At 42.9% G+C, this 22,508-nt stretch overlaps 2 protein-coding genes across 3 annotated transcripts in view; one reads left to right on the forward strand and one right to left on the reverse strand.

Annotated features, from left to right (window-relative positions):
• LOC139531565 (nucleoporin 88-like) overlaps positions 1-2,553 on the forward strand; it is a 27,760-nt gene extending 25,207 nt beyond the window's left edge. Inside the window, exons 14-17 of the mRNA XM_071328130.1 lie at positions 950-1,030; positions 1,225-1,351; positions 1,440-1,558; positions 2,238-2,553. Coding sequence (XP_071184231.1) covers positions 950-1,030; positions 1,225-1,351; positions 1,440-1,558; positions 2,238-2,301 — 391 coding nt within the window. The 3' untranslated portion in view covers positions 2,302-2,553. The remainder of the gene's footprint in view (positions 1-949; positions 1,031-1,224; positions 1,352-1,439; positions 1,559-2,237) is intronic.
• An 8,708-nt stretch (positions 2,554-11,261) lies between these two features.
• LOC139531557 (rab GTPase-binding effector protein 1-like) overlaps positions 11,262-22,508 on the reverse strand; it is a 28,848-nt gene continuing 17,601 nt past the window's right edge. For both annotated transcript variants that reach the window (XM_071328106.1, XM_071328116.1), the window contains 11 exons: positions 18,890-19,183; positions 18,637-18,789; positions 17,088-17,192; positions 16,681-16,797; positions 16,336-16,434; positions 15,810-15,950; positions 14,614-14,803; positions 13,259-13,314; positions 12,403-12,501; positions 12,151-12,267; positions 11,262-11,497 (listed from right to left, as the gene is read on the reverse strand). In XM_071328106.1, coding sequence (XP_071184207.1) covers positions 11,396-11,497; positions 12,151-12,267; positions 12,403-12,501; positions 13,259-13,314; positions 14,614-14,803; positions 15,810-15,950; positions 16,336-16,434; positions 16,681-16,797; positions 17,088-17,192; positions 18,637-18,789; positions 18,890-19,183 — 1,473 coding nt within the window. In that variant the 3' untranslated portion in view covers positions 11,262-11,395. The remainder of the gene's footprint in view (positions 11,498-12,150; positions 12,268-12,402; positions 12,502-13,258; positions 13,315-14,613; positions 14,804-15,809; positions 15,951-16,335; positions 16,435-16,680; positions 16,798-17,087; positions 17,193-18,636; positions 18,790-18,889; positions 19,184-22,508) is intronic.

Here is a 22,508-nt window from a genome sequence, read left to right on the forward strand (position 1 = left end):
TGGCCAATAAAAAGAAAAGATTAAGATGGGCAAAAGAACAGACAGTGGACAGAGGAACTCTGCCTAGAAGGCCAGCATTCCGGAGTCGCCTCTTCACTGTTGACGTTGAGACTGGTGTTTTGCGGGTACTATTTAATGAAGCTGCCAGTTGAGGACTTGTGAGGAGTCTGTTTCTCAAACTAGACACTAATGTACTTGTTCTCTTGCTCAGTTGTGCACCGCGGCCTCCCACTCCTCTTTCTATTCTGGTTAGGGCCAATTTGCGCTGTTCTGTGAAGGGAGTAGTACACAGCGTTGTACGAGATCTTCAGTTTCTAGACAATTTCTAGCATTAAATAGCCTTCATTTCTCAGAACAAGAATAAACTGACGAGTTTCAGAAGAAAGTTCTTTGTTTCTGGCCCTTTTGAGCCTGTAATCGAACCCACAAATGCTGATGCTCCAGATACTCAACTGGTCTAAGGCCAGTTTTATTGCTTCTTTAATCAGAACAACATTTTTTAGCTATGCTAACAATTGCAAAAGGGTTTTCTAATGGTCAATTAGCCTTTTTTTAAATTATCAACTTGGATTAGCTAACACAACGTGCCATGGGAACACAGGAGCGATGGTTGCTGATAATGGGCCTCTGTACGCCAATGTAGATATTCCATTAAAAAATTGTCGGTTTCCAGATACAATAATCATTTTCAATGTCTACACTTTCTGATCAATTTGTTATTTTAAATGGACAAACAAAATGTGCTTTTCTTTCAAAAACAAGGACATTCCTACGTGACCCCAAACTTTTGAACAGTGATGTAAGTGATTTGGTACGCCGGCAGTCTGGGATTGATGATGCAATTAGAGGCCAAACGGAAGCATTTGAAGTACAGAGGCTTCATATGAGCTTCACCTGCATTTCATATACTTGAGAGCTATTCTTCATCGTGTATTTATTTTATCAATAGGAAAAGTCTGCGAGAGTCTGCAGAGCTTCTGGCTGATAAGTACGAGGATGCCAAGTATCGCCAGGAAGCCACCATGAACAGGTAGCTCGATACGCTCGTCTTTCAAATCTAAACTTTCTTCCGGGCTTCAGTTTCAGAAGTCATTGAAATGGTCAGATGCCCAAGCAACATAACTGCCTTCATCTCAAAACTAATGCGATCTGCTTCAGAGCTTCTATTACAACAGATATGACCCTATTTCCTCCTCCTCTGACTTGTGTTCTGTACTATTCCAGGGTGAAGCAGGTTCTGGGTAGTCTGCGCAGTCAGCTGCCCGTTCTGTCTGACAGCGAGAAGGACATGAAGAAAGAGCTGCAGACCATCAACGACCAGCTGCGTCACCTGGGCAATGGCATCAAACAAGTGAGCTGCCTTCTGGAGGTCTATTGTCATCATCACAGCGCCTTGTACTGGTTCACAGTAATAACTGGACTGGTGTCTTATCTTCCAGGTAAATATGAAGGAGGAGTACCAGAAGAAACAGATGGACAAAGGGCTGTCTCCAGCCAGAGCTACTGTCGCACTCAACCCCCACCAGAGGAAGTGTGTCCAGGGAGTGATAAAGGAACAGTGAGTATGGGCAGCTCTTCCCTGGGTGGCATACTAGTTTTTGACAGCTTGTTGACCTTGAGACACCCATTGACCTCCTTTGTTTGTAGAATTGTCTCTGTTTAATGTTGGTCCTGAGTCTTGTCTAATATGATCTGGTGTAACGGAGTTAAGAATGTACCGTAAGCTCACTCCACAGCTAGCTTGAAATGTTGCAGATGGAGACATTGGTACCTTTTGGGTGGCTCAAACCATTGGAATGTTGTTAAGGAGTGCGGTCACATGTGTTAGCAAAGCAGAGGTCTCAAGTTCGAGCCAGGTATGAACTGAATCGGAGAGGGAAGGGGTACTCGCTAAGCAAGCAATGTGACATGTGTAACAATGGTGCCGAGTGACTCCGATGCGTAATTGGGCTTAGCTCGATGGCTAGGGTCACTGTGGCGAGTTTAAAGTGGGTGAGTGTAACAGAGTGAAGAATGTACCGTAAGCGTACTCCACAGCTAGATTGATTGAGCCATCCAATTTGTAGCTTTTGGGTGGCTCAAACCTTTGGAATGTTTGAGGACGGTCACGTGTTAGCCAAGCAGAGTTCCCGAGTTCGCTAGGAGCCGAATTGGGGGGGGGGGCGACATCCGTAACACTCGCAGTGTTCTTTCCCTCAAATAGCCTCTTGACAGCCTTGTTTCCTTCTCTCTTCCAGGGGAGAACACATAGGAGAAATGATGAAACAGATCAAGGACATCAAGAACCATTTCAGTGTCTGAGACCGTTAAGGGAGCCATCTTTCATCCACAGCTGTACCACTGCTTTCCAAACAACCAAAATAATGAAGCGCTATTGAATATCAGTCAACGCTTGCTAAAATAGTCTGTCTCATGACAACTCAGTGACTCATAAGGCTAGTCATTGTGTCTGCCAGTCACATTTTTGGAACCAGTAGTTGAAATGAGAAAATCACCCAGGTTTTATACACTATGTATGTTTGTCTATTTGGAGAATAAAATTTGTGTACAGTACTGCCATGATTGACTACCTATTTTAACTGCATGAACAGTTAACTCTGCATACGGGCCTTGGTGGAGATGTTCTTCAGTGTCACCATTAGACAATGGATCCTTATCTCAGTTAATCTCCTATTGTGTGATTTACTCCTCCGTCAGTGTGACTTAAACTGCTGTCACGTGAACCATGCATCTATACCTTTTGATGCATAAATTAGACCAGCTAAATTTATTCATGGTCTTAAAACAAAAGGAGATGAATTTAAGGCAAGTAGGGCAGATTCAATCCGGACCACGGAAGATCCGCTCTATAGCACGATTTAAATTGAAAAGCAATGTTCCTGCGTTTGTGGTTGCATATGTCGGGTCAATGGGAAATTACCTTTTAAACTTAAATTGCGCTATGATTTTCACGGTCAAGATTGAATCTAGCCCTAATTATCGTTATCCATAGCATACCCATCTTCGACCCTTGAGTGGATGAGCTTTCTGCCCAAGATGCATTTCCCATTTGTTTTATAGCTTCTAAGAGCCTTTTAGAGGATTGCCCTCCAACGAAGCATTGTTTTTGAGAGACAGTCACGCATACCATAAAGTACAATTTGATTTATTAGATAATACAGAAATGTACACAGTACTGTATAGACATTTGTGAAGGGGGGCCTAGCAGAAGCATGCAGAGAACTCATGATTTACTTTAGATTCCTCACAATATTACTGTTCTGCAGGCAACATTACACCACAGTGAAATCCTAAATTAAATGCTGCCTAAAATGAAAGCCACGGCCTTTATCGACTGCCCAAATAAAGGGGTTGTTTGAGACAATTACACACAGTAGCACTATCCAAGGGAAGGGTAGACGAGTTATTCTCTAAAAATTATAGAACCCCAACGTCTTTTGTTAAGTCCGACTGTTAAAAATTCAATGCTTTACAAATAAATGTGGTGCTGTGAGCTTGTGGTAGTGAAGGAGTTAAGACTACATGGCTTAGACAGCTTTAAAGTCTACACCTGTTGTATTCGGCGCATGTGACCAATACAATGTCTTTATGAATCAACCCTTTTCTGGGTAACTTGGTTCAATTTCTGCTGTCATTACCAAATGGGGAACATTATTATGAACACATCAACCCAATGTAAGAGGTCTCTTGATGGATATCAAACACACAGTATAGAAGTCCTACTGTGCCAGATCAAACTTTCAGAGAGCGAAGTGAATTTAAAATTACACGGAATCCCTTTTTTTACAAGCCATAAACATGAATTTATCTTTCAGTACAAGTTCATCTGGCTTCCTTACTCATATCCTCAAACTATTAGATGGACAAAACATAGCAGGATTCTTTGATAAATATCAACTCGAGACATTTACAGATGTATCAAATTGATATAGATGTAGTACATGCAAGTCAAATAATCAATGATCTCCAATGTATTCTTAATCACATTGTTGTATTATAATGTTCAACCAAGATTAAGCAGCAGGAAATATTGTTCTAGGTATTGTTTTACAACAGTTAAAAGCAATACTTCAATGTCTAAAGAGTTTCCATAGAACCACCCTAAGAACCCCAGTCACATCAGCCAATGAGTGATAAAGCATTTTACCCACAGAACTAAACTACCAGCATTTAAAACTGACTAGAGAAGTTATCATTCCTTTAGAGAAATGAGCTGAAACATTCAAATGCAAATAGTTCACGGTGCATTACATGGTTTGGAAAAGTCTGTATTAAGTAGATTAAAATGGAGAAGCTTTTTCTTCTCCAAAGCCAACCATTCTTTGAAGTTAACTGCCTGTTGAGATTCCTTGAACAACCCATATTGAAAATGTGCTATGTTGCTGAACTAACTTTTGATGCCAGGGACTGACCTTTTGTACTGTTCTTGCTATTGGTAATGATCATAACCCTCATTGCCAAAACCATATTCATTCTGATCCAATAATTACATCTACGAGTGCACAGTGATCATTTGTCAATGATTTGACAGTTCTGTCCAAGGGACATGAAACCAACAGGAAGAGTACTCAACCAGTTCCTTGGAAACAAAGTAAAACTCAAAGTTGGATACAACCATGATGAGCCAACTGATTTTTCACACTATTCATAATTTCCACTGAGACATGACACCTACACTTAAGCGACCAGGATGCCTTCTCTATTCCCTAGTAGAGGTGAGCGGTTATGTTTTATCCACTGATGTTAGAGAAACCTCAGAAGGTGCTCAAGAAGTTGTGCCAGAAACTCCATGAAACTAGTGACAGTGTTGGTGAATCAGAGTGTTCAATGTTGACAGACTGTACAGAAAGACTAATTATGACGTCAATGCCCCTCAAATGACTTGAGGTTGCAAGAGTATTGGTGACTAGTGATGCAGCCGGAACAAAACTATACATGTGAAATTAAATACAAAATATCAAGTAGCGAGAATAATTATTTTGCAAGAGAAACAAAAGCAATTTACCATTAACATCCAGGCCTGTCGCACAAAAATACGCACTGAAAATGTCAAAAGGAATATTGTCAACAGTGATCCCGACCATTTAAAAATCCACCCTTCAGAAGAAGTCAATTAGTTAGTTCTACGGATTATCCATTCCCAGGGTTGGGTAGGTTACTTTATAAATGTAATCCGTTACTAGTTACCTATCAGTAACGTAACTTTTGGATTACCCAAACTCAGTAACAATCTGATTAGATTTCATTACTTTCCCTTTAAGAGGCATTAGAAGATAATGTATGTTACCAATTGAACCACATCTATTGCAGGATAAATCAATGATAATGCCTCTAGCTGGCCATGGATGTTACATTTTACTTGATGGGTTGGTTATGTAGGCTTCTTCTAACCCATTGCTTTCTACCACATATAATATGATTCAATTATATATTTACATTAAAAAACCGAACTATCAGAATTCCAGTCATTCCAATAAATGTTATACCCCTTGATCTTCAAGAATTGGATTTGGGAATATGGACGTATAGATTAGCCAAATTGTTTTACCTGAGCATGACCCCAAAACTAAGGACTTATTAGCCAACCCTACTCTGTTGTTTATGACTTTGTTGTCGTGGAGGACTGATTGGGCTCATTGAGTCGAGTTGAAAAATACATGCTGCGCTCATGGAATGGCATGCTTTGAGCTCTACTGAAAAATGATATTTACATGTGAAAAATTAATGCCATTTGCTATAGGCCTATTGTTTACATTTTTGTTGGTGACACTGATAGCTTGATAATATGCAGCTGTTTAAAGGGCAAATCCACAGATGAAAAAATAAGACACCCCGCCTGTGTTTTGTTAAAAACAACAGAGATGGACCTGGAGAAATGTAACCCCACTCAGATTAATAGACAGAGCGATCGATGCAAGGACTGACCATCCATGATATAAAAATTGTTTTAACCATGTTGAGGCTATACATTTACAAACATCGGACTTAAACAAGCTCATATTTTGGATTCTCATGGAGTGTGACAGTTGAACTAAGCTCATGAGCCATTTCTAAGAATCAATGGAATCAAAGTCCCAAAATGGATGTAGCAACTACAGATTTCCCCTTCAAGTCTATCAAAAGTGTGCAAGTTTGAGCATGTGTCCATTAGGAAAAAAAATTCTTTATTTTTAAATCAGCAGCATGAATTAAATCGAGCAATAAAATATCCACTTTTATTCCATAGGCTTGGATCCGCACTATGCAGCTTTTGCAAGAGCGCATTTTTTCACTGGCTGTCCACTGGTTTCAAAAACGATGGTTGATAGGCAGCTTAAACTAACTGAAATCAACTCTTATTGGGTTCAAATACACATTTAGATTTGTGAACAGACATCCGCAACCACAATCCGTAAGGCGCAAATAGCTTAATGAGAGAGCAGAAGTGATTCACATCAATGATCTATGTAGATATCAATATGAAGTGATATCCGTATCGCCGGACTACACCACTGTTGTCATCCTTACCTCCAAGCGTTTATTCAAGTTGGATAATTTTTGGATGCCGACAGCAGTCGCAAAGCTTTCATCAAGGCAAAGAGTGGCTACGTTGAAGAATTTCAAATGTAAAATATATTTTGATTTGTTTGACACTTTTTTGGTTACTACATGATTCCATGTGTGTTATTTCATAGTTGATGTCTTCACTATTATTCTACAATGTAGAAAATAGTAAAAATAAAAACCCTTGAATAAGTAGGTGTGTCCAAACTTTTGACTAGTACTGTATATGTGTAAACATATACACGTATATACATAGTTTTTTTATTTAAACTAGGCAAGTCCATTAAGAACAAATTCTTATTTTACAATGACGGCCTACTGGCCTCAACTATAACGGCATTCCAAGAAATGAATGAGGGCTGGGTAACAACTTCAGTATAACTTCATCAATGCAAGTGTAATAACTTTTGACCGGTTGAGTGAATATACACTGCTCAAAAAAATAAAGGGAACACTTAAACAACACAATGTAACTCCAAGTCAATCACACTTCTGTGAAATCAAACTGTCCACTTAGGAAGCAACACTGATTGACAATAAATTTCACATGCTGTTGTGCAAATGGAATAGACAAAAGGTGGAAATTATAGGCAATTAGCAAGACACCCCCAATAAAGGAGTGATTCTGCAGGTGGTGACCACAGACCACTTCTCAGTTCCTATGCTTCCTGGCTGATGTTTTGGTCACTTTTGAATGCTGGCGGTGCTCTCACTCTAGTGGTAGCATGAGACGGAGTCTACAACCCACACAAGTGGCTCAGGTAGTGCAGCTCATCCAGGATGGCACATCAATGCGAGCTGTGGCAAGAAGGTTTGCTGTGTCTGTCAGCGTAGTGTCCAGAGCATGGAGGCGCTACCAGGAGACAGGCCAGTACATCAGGAGACGTGGAGGAGGCTGTAGGAGGGCAACAACCCAGCAGCAGGACCGCTACCTCCGCCTTTGTGCAAGGAGCACTGCCAGAGCCCTGCAAAATGACCTCCAGCAGGCCTCAAATGTGCATCAGTGCATCATCAGTACAGATACCAACACATCTTGACCACTAAAGTCCATTTGATGTCACAAAGCTGCCCAGTACTTTAAAGATCCCCTCCTGTTGTCCTTGTTTCCAGTAGAGGATGTCTTCCTTAATTGACCCCCCATAAACGTAACGGACATATACCAGGAGCTGTGCCAGGCCCGCCATGTCTGTTGACTCATCCTGCTGTAACGCATATAATTCACTGGCTTGTATGCGAAGCAGTAATGCGTTGTGAAACGGTGTTAGATGTAGGCATCATAGTTTTTTTGGCCTTTTCCCCAGCAATGTCCCAGCCATATCTGCGGTAGCAGGAAGAATGAAGTCCTCCACCATAGTATGGTGCTTGACAGTCCTAGCCACTAGGTAACTTAGCTCACCATATAAGACACTTCTAGCCCCTTCTTATTAACGGTATCTGTTGCTTTTATAGATGTCTTACTACTCGAAAGTCGTCTTAATTCTCGCTCAAAAAACTCCTGTGGCTTATTTTGAAATTGGCATGTTTTGTTTCTAAATGTCTGCGCAAGAGTGGATGTTTCATCTAGTTGTGAGATAGCCACAGTGTGTTATATGTGCAAAAGTACTGACGAAAGGCACTACTCCCAATATAAGTGAATCCCAAATCAATGTAGTGTTAAAGATTGATGATATTTACTAGAAGAGAGAGACCAAGTTGAGACGCTAGACCAGGTGGATAAGGTATGATATTTAAGGCAGTTTAATAAGTTGCAAAGATATCTGACAACACGTGCACGGCCCCTTTCTGTCTAATTCTTATGGAATCGTCGGAGAAGAGAACGCTCTACACAGTACATACAGATTATATAGACAACTAGCAAAGTAGGTTGATCTTGAAGTCTGGCCTTCCGATTGGTCGATCTGGGTCGTGGGTAGTCCTGTTCGGCCTGATGTCGACATTCCATTGGCTTTTCACACAGTTCTTTGTCCTAGTCACATCCAAAGGCATCCTGCATGTGCGTTTGTTTTCACAGGCCCTATTCATGGGGGAGGGGATGTGTGTGTGGGTCTGACAAAGTAGTGGGGATGGGTGCATGTTGTGCCAAGAATAGCTTATGTTGAGAAGTGGTTAAAACAAGTTACCAGTATCTTATACAATTTCTTACAGTAGTTATCTTATTTGCGCATCTTCGATGGTTCAACGATACTGTCTGTTCGGTGCTTTCCCGGGTAAGGGGGCAGTAGCTCTTCGGCTGCATCAGATTCACAACGGTCAGTGTCCATGCTAGCTGGGCTAACAACAAATGTAGAATTACTGATGCTAGCATTGGATGTGCTCGTGGAAGCAAAATGTGTGTAGTCGCCAGGTGCACTACTGCTGGTAGTAGTAGTACTACCAGTAGAGCTGGTATGTGTGTCTATGGACACCGGCCTTACTTATTTTAACCATTAATCAATTTTCGCGCAAACGGAATGAGCAGCAGCTACATAGTGGAATTCCCGTGAGAGTGTAACGGTTAATGTGATTGGATGTTAATTATTTGACAATGTGTTGTTATTTCGCTGAACACTAGATGGTTTAATTTTATATTTGGCAGTGAAACGAGGCTACTCAGGCGAGAAAAAAACTCACCCAAATGTATAGCCCTGTTCGAACATTTAAATGGACTGTTTGAAAATGTGAAGGGGGAAAAATCTATTTTTATTTTTAACATTTGAATCACTTATTTGCTGTACCCCCGATGGCATTGCGCATACCCCAGTTTGGGAATACCTGCCCTACACCAGCAGCCTGTACCGTTGACACCAGGCAGAATGGGGCCATGGATTCATGCTGCTTATGTCAAATCTGGCATGACGCATCAGGAACCGGGATTCATTGGCAATGTTTTTCCATTCCTCAATTGTCCAGTGATCGCGTGCCTACTGGAGCTGTTGCGTCTTGTTTTTAGCTTATAGGAGTGGAACCCGGTGTGGTGGTCTGCTGCAATGGCCCATCGGTGACAAGGACCGACGAGTTGTGCGTTCCGAGATGCCGTCTGCACACCACTGTTGAACTGCGCCGTTATTTGCCGGTTTGTGGGGGAAAAGCCCAGGCTGACCGTTTGAGATACTGTAATGGGCGCGCCTGGCGATCATCACGCTCAAAGTCCCATTGGTCAGTCATTTAGCTCATTCTAACATTCAATCGGACAGTAACTGAATGAATGCCTCGCGCTAGTAGACAATGGACCTGATGGGACAGCTCAGAGCTTCTGCTCTTTTCTGTCCATAAGAAACAATTGGATTGGTGGAAGAGGCAGGGCAGGCCAGGAGCAGGGAAGGAGGATGTGGTCAAGCAAGGCATCCCCCGGGGCTAGATGCCCTAAGATTGTTATCAGAATGGGTGTCGATTAGTTTCGCCCATTTCTTTCCCGGCTTGAAAAAATAGAGAATAAAAAATAGAAAAAATAAAAAAATAAAAACTTCCTTAAAAGTATAGCTCACAACTGTGCAGGGGGAGAGGGGTGGGGGCGCTAAGGAGTGCATTCACATATATCTACACATTTTCATACACACACACGATTGATTATATTTTTTGCGAATTTTGTATTTTTTGTATTTTTTTTGTTGTATTTTTCTGTTTATTATTTTTATTTTTTATTTTTTTTGTTTTATTTTTTCCCTTCTTCTAGGTCAGTTTCAGCATTATGGACATGGGTGTATCTGTGGTCCATTTGGCCTGTCCCACGGCTTCCTTCAATGATGGGTTGTGAGTGGCTCTGTTGATGAACTTCTGACCAATGATTGTCTGTCTGTTGTTGATTGATGTCAGTCCAGATATGCTGTTAACGTAGTACCCGCTGCCTGCTTTATATAGCTAGCCACGGCCACATGACTCAGTCTGTAGGAGTGAACCATTTTTGTGAAAGGGGTGGTTTACCTAATACTGTGTATATTCTGTTTACATTATTATGTACACATATTTCTATGAATCTCTTCATTAAGTCTTGGCCATAGGCCCAACAGGGTGAAAATGAACTACAAAGGCATGGAGCGAGAAAGAGAGAAAGTAAACCCAAGGGGGTGTGAGTGAGAAACGGTGGGAGAATTTTATTAACCACTTGCAGACATGGCAGACATTTTGTGGATTCATTTGTTCCCATTACCTGAAAGAAGTTGTAGTTCAGGCGGCCCACAGGCCAAATTTGGCCCGCGGTGATTTTATTTGTTGGACATAAAAACGCCAACAAATAAGCGCCAAGTGATTTAAATTTTCGAAATATGTTCCAAAGTATTCCCACACAGAGAGATCTATGTGATGGTATAAAAACGTAAGCAAGGTTTGAAATTATTGTTTTAGTCAAATATCTGTTTAGGCTTCTTGTGGTCAATTTGCCATCTACAATTATTTGTAATTATGTTCCGACCTCCTGACCATCCGCTCAAGAAAAACATTGTCCCGTGGCTGAATCAAGTTGATGATCCCTGTTGTAGAAGAAAGTGCCTTAGAAGGCTACAAACGCCTCCTTTGGTTGGGCTAGTATGGTCAGTCCAATATCTACAGTAAAAACACAGGACAGATAAACAGACAGGAATTGCCACTCCGCAGGAAACAGTCATTTAGTTATTTGCAACCTCTTAGTAGTAGTGTTCACTCCTGCCTCGGTATGCTCCAAATCCTCCTGTACAGAAAATGTATTTTTTCCTATCTTTTTTTATTATTTTTTTGTCCTCCACCTTGGATTTAGTCTTTATTTAAAAACACCCACACTGCTCTTATCCATCCTGAGCCTTCCATTGGGGAGGGGGGGGGGGCTGGAGGGGGGGGAGAATTTCATTAGGCCAGTGAGAGAGTGGAAGGAGGGGGAATGCAGTTTCTTCAGCCATGGGTATCATGTCTCTGGGAGCTGGCTGATGTCAGTTAAATTGGTGTTGTTGAGGATGGCTCGGATACGGTCGAGAGAGTCAGTCTGTCTGATCCGCTCCAACTGGACCTGAGGGGAAGAGTGTGATTGCATGATTGAATTGACCAGATAACCTAGAACCCTCAAACTCAACTGTGGACCTCTAAGCCAGTTCCACTGTGTTTTTTTATTAATTGGAATTAATTATCAGGTAGAACAGAAAACCAGCAGGCTCCAGGCCTCATATACCCTGGATCTAGAAATACACATACAGCCATGTAGGTTACATCTCACATATCAGGGGCGGCACATCAGAGATAGGGTAAAATAAGTCACTATCAAATAGTGTTAAAAGCACCAATGAGGTGCTGTATATGGTTGCCATGGTAAGAGGTGTACTTTAGCAGTTGGCGTACCATTGCCATAGTAACACCACGATCATGCGGACCTATCAAATGTAAGGTACAAAGGTATGTCTAAGATCTACATCAAAAATGCTGATTGAATACTATTACGCATTTTACAAATAAGTAAGTGCTCATCTATTTCTAGGGGAAGGCATGCATTGCTTACCAATGGAAGCGGAATGGTCGTACATAACCTATAATACATAATTGGAGGTGTATTTGCTGTCCTATATCTATGAATGTTAAACACTCCAGTCTGAAGACAAAAAAACTTGAGTAACCAGTTTGCATCTCAAACTGGTTGCCATGGTAACCCGGTGACATTGCGGTCCGTACCTGGAGGGTCTGGGAGAGCTTGACAAAGTCTCTCTGCACCTGCTCACTGACGTCCAGCTCCGTCTGCAAGCGCTGTGCTTTGTCCTTCTCATCCAACGCCTGAGCCTCCAGGGCAGTCTGCCCCCCCACACACACAGACACACACAGTATCACTACTCCCACAGGATGTTGAGACTTATCACAGATTGGTGAGAAAGAAACAGCAGTGGCCAGTTTTAAAATACAGGCTGTCTGGTGTGAATGACCTCTGACCTTGGTTGTGGTGAGCTCTCTGAGCTGCTCCTCCAGACTGCTCTTCAGACCCTGGACACTCTCTAATGTCTTGCTCTTCTCTGCCAAGCTGCTCTCCAGCTGGGAAATTAGCACAACAATCAGGCTTATTAATAACTATTGGCACAAATAGTCTAGTACCAAACTTGAAGTCCTCCTGACTTCAGAGTCTAGGGAGGCTGCTAGATGTCAGCACGATGCGTCGATAATGAAAGGGGCTGTGCCTTAGTGGTTCTCCTCTGTCTTTCTCACTCAAACACCCACATGGACAGCCACACAGTCCCCGAGATCCGCCTCCCTCCATTACAAGTGTTGGATTTTCAAATCCAACCCCCCAGAAAAAAAATAACATTTAAGAGAACCAATCAATGCGTCCACTCTCGAAAAGAGTGGAATATGGAATTATAACAGCCACCTGTCCAGACCAGTGGGACACCGATCCTATCGCTGTGTCACATGGTCTGCACGCCAACAAGGCTACAAACAGTCTGCATTGCAAAACAATGTTAAGCCAGTGGCCTCCAACCTTGGTCCTGGTAGAGTTAGGTGCACAGGCTTTTGTTCCAGCTCAGAACTCAAACTCAACTAAACATCAAGACCTTCGTTAATTCAGTTGTGTACATATAAGGCTTGGGGGTATTCACATTGGTATTCACATTGGTGATGGTAAATAAAAATCACTCACACCTACATTTGTACACATTATTCCACACATTTCAAAACAGCAACTACTACTCTAACAAGCCAGTGGTTTTAGGCCTAAACTGGGATTATGTTATTGAAGGCAGCCACTCAAGGAAATCTGACTTCACATGCAGACTCCCTACAGTTCATTTACCTGTTCTTTCTCATCTTTCACGCGCTCCAGCTCAGTTTTCAGACTCGAGAATGACGCTGGCGGAAGGAGAGAAAAGAGATAGAAGGCTTATTACAGTGCCATTATGATGATAAATCAGAACATCAACCTCAGACATGCGTTCTAGCATTCTAATGTGGTTCCTGGCAAATGACTCATCAATTCATGAATAATGAATTAGCACGGTTTGCCAAGGGGAGTGGTGTGTGGGCTACTAAGCAAGCAAACACAGTGCTCCTCCAAACTATACGACTGACACAAAGAGCAATCAAGGAAGTGTTGATAACTTGGGCCAGAATTCAGCCATTGCAGAACATGGGTTTTCTGCACTGCACTTTAAGCAGTGCATTTGATTTGAACATTTCTGAAAACAAAATAGACAAAAACAAAGCTGTGATGCCACATGAATGGTATTACTAGCAGCCAGGCATGTTATTTTATCATACACATGCTGACTAAGAAGAGTGATGTGAATGGCTAAGTCATTGAGCAAGGTACCCTAAACGCACCTGTAAGTCGCTTTGGATAAGAGCATCTGCTAAATGACTCAAATGTATGTGCTGTCACATCCATAATCCTAAATTCCTATACCAATTTGGCATGCCACATGTTCAAAAACATTACTGCAGCGAGTGAGTTTCAGTGTCCTACAGTCATTAGTCCAACATTTACAGCATTAACACACACAAACAGCCTCAGTAGGTTCGTCAGACAGTGTTTTTCGTACCTTCCAAGATGTCTGAACAACAATCACCAACCGAGAAAAAAGGACAGGAGAAAAAGAAAGGTTTGTGAGGGTACAAAAGGAAAGGAGGGGGAAAAAACATCTTAAGAAAATGTGAAAGCTTTTATGAAGTTCAAAGGAAAAGCAGAGTTCAGTTGCGCTGAAGAGTTCATTATGGGACCGTGAAGCTGAACACTTGCTCAGTACGTTTTATCCCTTAACTCTACTCAAATGTGTACTCATGAAACAACTAAGTCATACAAGTTTGAGCTAACGGTCATATTTAACATCTTCAGCTCTTAGAAAATGCAACTTTGAAGATTTTCTTTATTGCTCGTATTTACTCTCTGCACCTACAGTTTCCTCATTGGGTGTCCAGACATCTCAACTCAGAGCCATAGATAAACATTACACCTGCCCAGTGAATACAGATCAAAATGAAACTTTTGGTAAATCTGGCACATTAATCAAAAGATATCTTGATTAATGAGCATGAGGATTATAGCGCAACTAAGTAACTTTTCATGAATACCAAATATACATCCATGGTTCTTCTCACCCTTCTCTGACCTATCCTTGTGTCAAGCCTAAGGAATGGGAAGGGGAGCCTCACCTTTCTCCTCCTTGCAGCCCTCTATCTCCATCTGTAGTGTGTCCTCCAGGTTCTCTTTGAAGCACTGCTCTGCCTGGAGCTGCTCCTTCAGGAACAGGATCTCCGCCTTCAGCTTCTCTTCTAAGTGGTCTGCAGCCGTGCGTACCGCAACTATGTCCTCCCGCAATTGCAGCACCAGTGGTTGTAGTTCCTAGAGGACAGCAGAAATAGTTGCACGTACCAATTTAAGTGAGTAACACTAGGTATAAATGGTGAAAGAAGTACCTGATGGGCATGTAAATAGCTTGATGGTGTGAACCAGAGATGGTAGTCTGCTTCTGAGGACTGTGCACGTGGAGAAGTGTATGGTAATGATTTACTCATACATTTCAGTTGCTTCCACCCCTTTTATACTCGTTACTCTGTTCTTCCAAGATTTTTGTTTTCTTCATTTACTCCAACGTATTCCTATTCCTCATTTTAAAAGCTCTTTTAAGTAATTGAATACTGCAATATCTGAGTTTATATGGGATGAAAAAAAACAAGAATCAGTTAGGTGGTTACGAGGGTTTAGCTACCACATTTTCATCAAGGTTTGAATTCACTCTAAAGACTTGTTCATGTCAAAGCGGTCAAGAAGTACACTATAGAATCTTTAACACCCCTGAAGGGCCCTAGTAAGTTGTCCCCGGCCAGTTCATCAACCAAAGTCAGTGATATATTACCTGGTCAGACAAGCGGATTGTTTCAGTTCTGAAAGACAGATTCTGTGCAGGTCTGCTAACATTACTAGACCTTTACAATTCCAGGAGGAGTATTTAACATCTCAGGAACCACATCAACATGACGCTCCTATAATGTGTGCAGAATCTGTGCATCTGGAACGCAACCAAAGTCTTAGAATATGACAAAGCTAAATCTAGGCTTAAAATATACACTACATTATCCGTCTTGGATTTAACTTTTGAATATTACTGTGGTTTTCTTCTTTGTCAATGCTATGAAAGCATGGTATGTAAGCATTGGGGAAAAAATGAAGAGCCTGGATGGTCCTTGCAATAAACTCATGTTTATTATTCAGATGTCAAGAGACATTCTGTAAATCTATGAATGTGTGACAAAATAAATACAAAACAAATCGAGGGCTATGGTTTACAGTATTGAGATGCGCCTGAGAGCAATTCTCAAAACAGTGGCTGTGAATGATTGTCTCGTACTTGCACCGTGGTGGGTAGTTTGAAGTCCTCCTGCTGCTGGAGAGATAAGTGGAGTCGGTGTTTGCCTGTTAGGCTGTCGTTGTCCCTCTGCAGTCTGCTCAGTTCGTCTGCCACCTGCTCCCTAGACTGCATCAGCACTGCCTGTTTATGGCAAAAACAGCACTCCATCAAATCATGTCATCATCCTGTTTCCTCCTGATGATTCAATGTACTGTAAAATGGAACTGCCGACCACAGTCTTCAGGTGTGATTCACTGGCAAATAGAGGCCAAACGTCTGCCATCTGGCAGAACACTCCACCAGCTCTATCTCTTTGGCAGGAGAAACATCCTCCTTAATTCCAGAAAAAAGCCAGTTGCATCACTAAATCAAAGGCACATGCAGCGATGGAATGTCCAAATGCTTTGGCTGCTAGCTTTTTTTTTTTTTTTCACACAGTCTTTCTGGCATAGACAGACATTATTAAGACACTGGAGGGCCAAACAAAGGCTATATTGAGAGGGTGTAGTAGAGAAGTGCTGCTCACCATCTGTTCCTGTGTGTTCCTCTTGGCCTGACTGAAGGCCTCCTGTAGTGTGTTGAGCAGCAACTCCGACTCGTGGACTCTCTGCATGAGAGCAGCGACCTGAGACACAAAGAAAGAAATCAGCAGGCTCCAAGGGATAACTGAGCAAACAGACAATCTACAGAAAAGGAATGATGTATGCTGATTTATCCACATTCCAACAGGGAGCATTGTACATTCTTTGAAGATTATAAATAACTACTCAAACAACATAAGAGCTATGCATAAAGATTACTTTACACTTACTATACTTTACGCTTTTTGCATAAGAACTCTGAAGTGTGTGTGTGTGTAATCAGGACAGACCTTGGCAGTGGTTTCCTCGTTTCCCTGTTTCACAGAGTCCTCCAGCTCCTGTTTTTCACTCAGGGTTCTCTCCAGCTGGTCGTTGGCCTGCCGCAGCATCACCTGGAGCTTCTTTACCTGAGAAGTACCAGAGAAATGAATGGGAGAGATCGGCACCAGTTAACACACTAAATCAGATGGTGCAAATATTTTCTATTTATTTAGGATTCTTGTCAACATATTTATTCTAATTCATATAGCCACACAACATATGCCATTGAATATGGAAAGACCAAAGATCACATTTATCTATAATCTATAATAAAGGACTTTGATTTTGAGATTAACCTTCCCTTTAAGTATCCTTGGCATTTAGTAAACATTTCAGAAAGTCCAACTGTAATGGAGTGTCTCAGGGAGGGAGTTACCTGATCGCGTGTCTCTGCCTCCTGGCCCTGGATGACTTGCAGCTGTTTCTCGTAGTTGGAGCACATGTCACACCGCCGACCCAACTTCCTCCCTGCGTTCTTCACCTAGTGACAGACAGCCAAGAATCCACTTAGGAGGAATACCACATGGTAAATACGTCTAGGAGAAAGATGTATATAGAAACTGTGGGCTGTCCATGAGTGCAGACTAAACTGTACACATTTCATAGCAGTGTGAAGATTGTTTACTTTATTCTACAGTACCATTTCAACACTTAGCCTGCATTGTATTTTTGCTACAGTACTTGGTACCAGGGTCTCCGTTAGCCGGTAATAGCTGGCTTTTGGCCGATAAAAAAATTGAAGAGCTGATTACTCAAATCGGCGCCAGCCAAATTGTCCGGGAGACGAAATAATGATTTTTTTGCCTATTCATTGATGGAAATACATTTGACTGGTCATGCTTATCGGACTATAGATTAATTGCATAATATAAGGGAATGAAATTGGCACGTGTGCAGCATACAGATGGAGCCTTTGAGCAGAAAATCAGTCAGACAGCGCGAGAGCTGCTGCTGCATCTCAAACAGCAAATGTTTTTCTACATATGAGTCAAGTCTTACCTTGCTTCAAAGCAGCCTAGCCAAAATCAGAACATATCCATGAAAGCAATTATTTTATATAAACTTTCTTTCATTGTCCAGTAGCCCAAAGCACAATCCTAGTCATATTAGCAACCCATGCTGGTTGTTGCATATTAGATCTCCCCTCTAAATTTCGAATAGATATTTTTCTCTTTGTCACAAACCGCTCACATGTGCGGTTGGCTTTTGAGAGTGATTTCCAGCTAATTTCATTATGGAACGAACATTCGCGCCGTAGCCTACTGTCTTGTGCGCTTATGTGAATTTTTGGGGAGGGGGATTGTGGGTGAACAGGGAGTACAGGAGGGGACTAAGTACACACCCCTGAGGGGCCCCAGTGTTGAGGGTCAGCTTCGAGGACGTATTGTTGCCTACCCTCACCACCTGGGGGCAGCCTGTTAGAAAGTCCAGGATCCAGTTGCAGAGGGAGGTGTTTAATCCCAGGGTCCTCAGATTAGTGATGAGTTTAGAGGGAACAATGGTGTTGAACGCTGAGCCATAGTCAATGAACAGCATTCTCACATAGGTGTTCCTTTTGTCTAGGTGGGCGAGGGTATGTTCTGTTAATATGAATTACCATCATCTAATGGTATTTCTGTCATTCTGAGCACTGTGAGTGGACGCCCTAATCAGGTTAAGCATTCAATGCATATGGTCCGGTAAATTTCTCAAATACCCGGTAAATTAAAACGCTGCCTATCAAATACCCGGCGCCACATTTTCCTAACGGAAACCCTGCTTGGTAATAAGCAGTGATTTTGAACCAATGTGATTATGGAATTACAAGCCAACAACTGTTACTATGTAAACAAGGTTTAGGGTACAATATCGAACTGGAAAACAAAGCCCAACGAAAACATCATACAATTTAAATTAACCAAAACACTGTATGAAAACTGTCTGACCTCTTGCTGTAGCAGGTTCCACTCCTGGTCACTGACCAACCGGTAGCCTGATGGGGAAAGGAAGGCGGTGTCGGGGGCGTGAGAAATGCTGGACATCAGCGAGGCCGTCTCCTCCTGCTCCGGTGTCATGGCCTTGATGGCCTTCTCCTGGTCCTGGATCATATCAAACTTTATTTAAAACTGCATGTAAAAAAAAACTCTATACATTTCACAGACGCAATAAATGAAAGTATAATAAAGGTTGATTTAAGACCTTGGTGAGGAGGAAGTGGCCGGCCGTCAGCTGGATGGAGCTGACCGATAGTGTGTCCCCAAAGCCCGCCAGGCCCTCAGAGGCACCGCAGTCCGCCCCCACCAGGGGCCCAAAGTCGGACTCGTCCAGGTGGCTGGCCGACTTAGCCTTATGGTTGTGGCCCCCCAGGCCCTGGAGACCGGGAGAGGAACCCAGGCTGTCTGTGGACTGGACCCTCCGCAGGCAGTCTTTGTAGGGGTCCCCTGCCACCAGGTCTGTGTCTAAGGAGTACATGGAGCCGTGGGCACTGTGGTGCTGGAGGAGAAAAGAGGGAGTAAGAGAGTGGTTTTAATGACGAGAAGTAGATGAGTAGCACCTCAGGCTGCATTTACACTGGAAGCCAATTCAGATCTTTTGCCAATTATTTGCATATCTGATTACTATCTGAACTTTTCCCTAATGTGTAAACAGCAACAAAAAGCACATGGAATCTGATCTGGACTTCCACCTACATACACTACATGACCAAAAGTATGTGGACATCTGCACGTCAAACATCTCTTTCCAAAATCATGGGCATTAATATGGAGTTGGTCCCCCCTTTGCTGCTATAACAGCCTCCACTCTTATAGGAAGGCTTTTCACTAGATTTTGGAATATTGCTGCGGGGACTTGCTTCCAGTCAGCCACATGAGCATTAGTGAGGTCGTGGCACTGATGTTGGGAGATTAGGCCTGGCTCGCAGTTGGCGTTCTGTGCAGGTTAGTCAAGTTCTTCCACAACGATCTCGACAAATCATTTCTGTATTGTCATGATGAAACAGGAAAGGGCCTTCCCCAAACTGTTGCCACAAAATTGGAAGCACAGAATCTTCTAGAATATCATTGTATGCTGTAGCGTTAATATTTCCCGTCACTGGAACTAAGGGGCCTAGCCCGAACCATGAAAAACAGCCCCAGACCATTATTCCTCCATCATTCCAGAGAATGCGTTTCCACTGCTCCAGAGTCCAATGGCAGCGGGCTTTATACCACTCCAGCCGAAACTTGGCATTGTGATCTTAGGCTTGTGTGGCTGCTCGGCTATGGAAAGCCATTTCATGAAGCTCCCGACGAACCGTTCTTGTGCTGACGTTGCTTCCAGAGGCAGTTTGGAAGTCTGTAGTGTGATGCAACCAATGATTTTTTACGCGCTTCAGCAGTCCCATTCTGTGAGCTTGTGTGGAGTACCACTTCACAGCTGAGCCGTTGTTGCTCCTTGAGGTTTCCAGTGGACTAATCCATTGAGGAGGCCTGGGGATGCCACAGTCCATCACACTTATGACAAGTGCTACTGAAATTGTATATGGTTATATTACATAAGTGCAATGGTGCAACACTAATAAAAATACTATTTAAATACAAATGCGCTTTCCCCTGCGTTTGATAGTGGTTGTGGTCCGCGGTTCTGAAACACATCAGTGCGCTTTTGAATTGGCGCCTTTTCCTAGACCATGTTGCGATGTGCCTAATAGCAAAGTTAACCAGCATATTGGTGTTGAGAAAAATGGGGCGGAGGCAGCAGTTAAGAGAGAAGAAACCACAACTTAAGTCTGCAATCAATAGCCTAACTTAAATGTGCCTGGCTTTATGAATCATCAATACATCTACAGAAATAAGACAGATCCTGCTTCTGTTGGCTGTTTGAGTGTTTGTTTAATAGCCTACGAATTCAGTGAGCACCAAGCCTCATGCAACGACCTATCAAGTAAATCATTTCACAAAATTGGCTGTTTTTAATCTTTGCTTTTCTGCAATAAAGGCTTTACTTTTTCTCTCGTTAGAACAGCCTCTAGTATTATTTATCTAGTGCTGTTTACACTGTTCCAAATTGTCCAAAAAATGATAACGCTCTTTTCTTGATCTCCTTGTTATTATTACTATTAATAATATTTTATAATAATAATAATAAGTAATGTCATTATCATTAGTAGGCTAAGGATAGCAGCCTTTTATAACCACCATTGAGCCGTAGGCCTAAGAGCACATCCTGTTTAGTCTTAAAACCATAACTTACCTAGGGCCTATATTTCAATACCCCCAGAGATATTAGATCGGGTTCAAGTCCGGGCTCTGGCTGGGCCACTCAAAGACATTCAGAGACTTGTCCCGAAACCACTTCTGCGTTGTCTTGGCTGTGTACTTAGGGTCGCTGTCCTGTTAGAAGGTGAACCTTCATCCCAGTCTGAGGTCCTGAGCTCTCTGGAGCAGGTTTTCATCAAGGATCTCTCTGTACTTTGCTCCATTCATCTTTTCCTCAAACCTGACTAGTCTCCAAGTCTCTGCACTGAAAAACATCCCACAGCATGATGCTGCCACCATGGTTGCCCGTAGGAATGGTGCCAGGTTTCCTCAAGATGTGACGCTTGGCATTCAGACCAAAGAGTTCAGTCTTAGTTTCATCAGAGTTCTTTAGGTGCCTTTTGGCAAACTCCAAGCGGTCTGTCATGTGCCTTTTACTGAGGAGTGGCTTCATCTGGCCACTCTACCATAAAGGACTGATTGGTGGAGTGCTGCAAAGATGGTTGTCCTTCTGGAAGGTTCTCCCATCTCCACAGAGGAACTCTAGAGCTCTGTCAGAGTGACCATCGAGTTCTTGGTCACCTCCCTGACCAAGGCCCTTCTCCCCCGATTGCTCAGTTTGGCTGGGCTGCCAGCTCTAGGAAGAATCATGGTGGTTCCAAACTTCTTCCATTTAAGGATGGTGGAGACCACTGTGTTCTTGGGGACCTCCAATGCTGCAGAAATGTTTTTGTACCATTCCTAGATCTGTGCCTCGCCAAAATCCTGTCGTCTCGGACAATTCCTTCGTCCTCATGACTTGGTTTTTGCTCTGAAATGCACTGTCAACTGTAGGACCTTAGATAGGTGTGTGCCTTTCCAAATCATGTTTAATCAAAGGAATTTACCACAGGTGAACTCCAATCAAGTTGTGGAAACATCAAGGATGATCAATGGAAACAGGATGCAACGAAGCTCAATTTCGAGTATCAATACTTAAGTAAATAAACCTTCTCCAACCTATCTCCTGATTCTGCCTCCTCAACCCTCCTCTCCTCCCTTTCTGCATCCTTTGACTCTCTATGTCCCCTATCCTCCAGGCCGGCTCGGTCCTCCCCTCCTGCTCCGTGGCTCGACGACTCATTGCGAGCTCACAGAACAGGGCTCCGGGCAGCCGAGCGGAAATGGAGGAAAACTCGCCTCCCTGCGGACCTGGCATCCTTTCACTCCCTCCTCTCTACATTCTCCTCTTCTGTCTCTGCTGCTAAAGCCAATTTCTACCACTCTAAATTCCAAGCATCTGCCTCTAACCCTAGGAAGCTCTTTGCCACCTTCTCCTCCCTCCTGAATCCTCCTCCCCCTCCTCCCCCCTCCTCCCTCTCTGCTGATGACTTCGTCAACCATTTTGAAAAGAAGGTCGACGACATCCGATCCTCGTTTGCTAAGTCAAACGACACCGCTGGTTCTGCTCACACTGCCCTACCCTGTGCTTTGACCTCTTTCTCCCCTCTCTCTCCAGATGAAATCTCGCGTCTTGTGACGGCCGGCCGCCCAACAACCTGCCCGCTTGACCCTATCCCCTCCTCTCTTCTCCAGACCAT

Source organism: Salvelinus alpinus, chromosome 1 (assembly GCF_045679555.1).
Source record: "Salvelinus alpinus chromosome 1, SLU_Salpinus.1, whole genome shotgun sequence".
NCBI classification, from domain to species: Eukaryota; Metazoa; Chordata; class Actinopteri; order Salmoniformes; family Salmonidae; genus Salvelinus; species Salvelinus alpinus.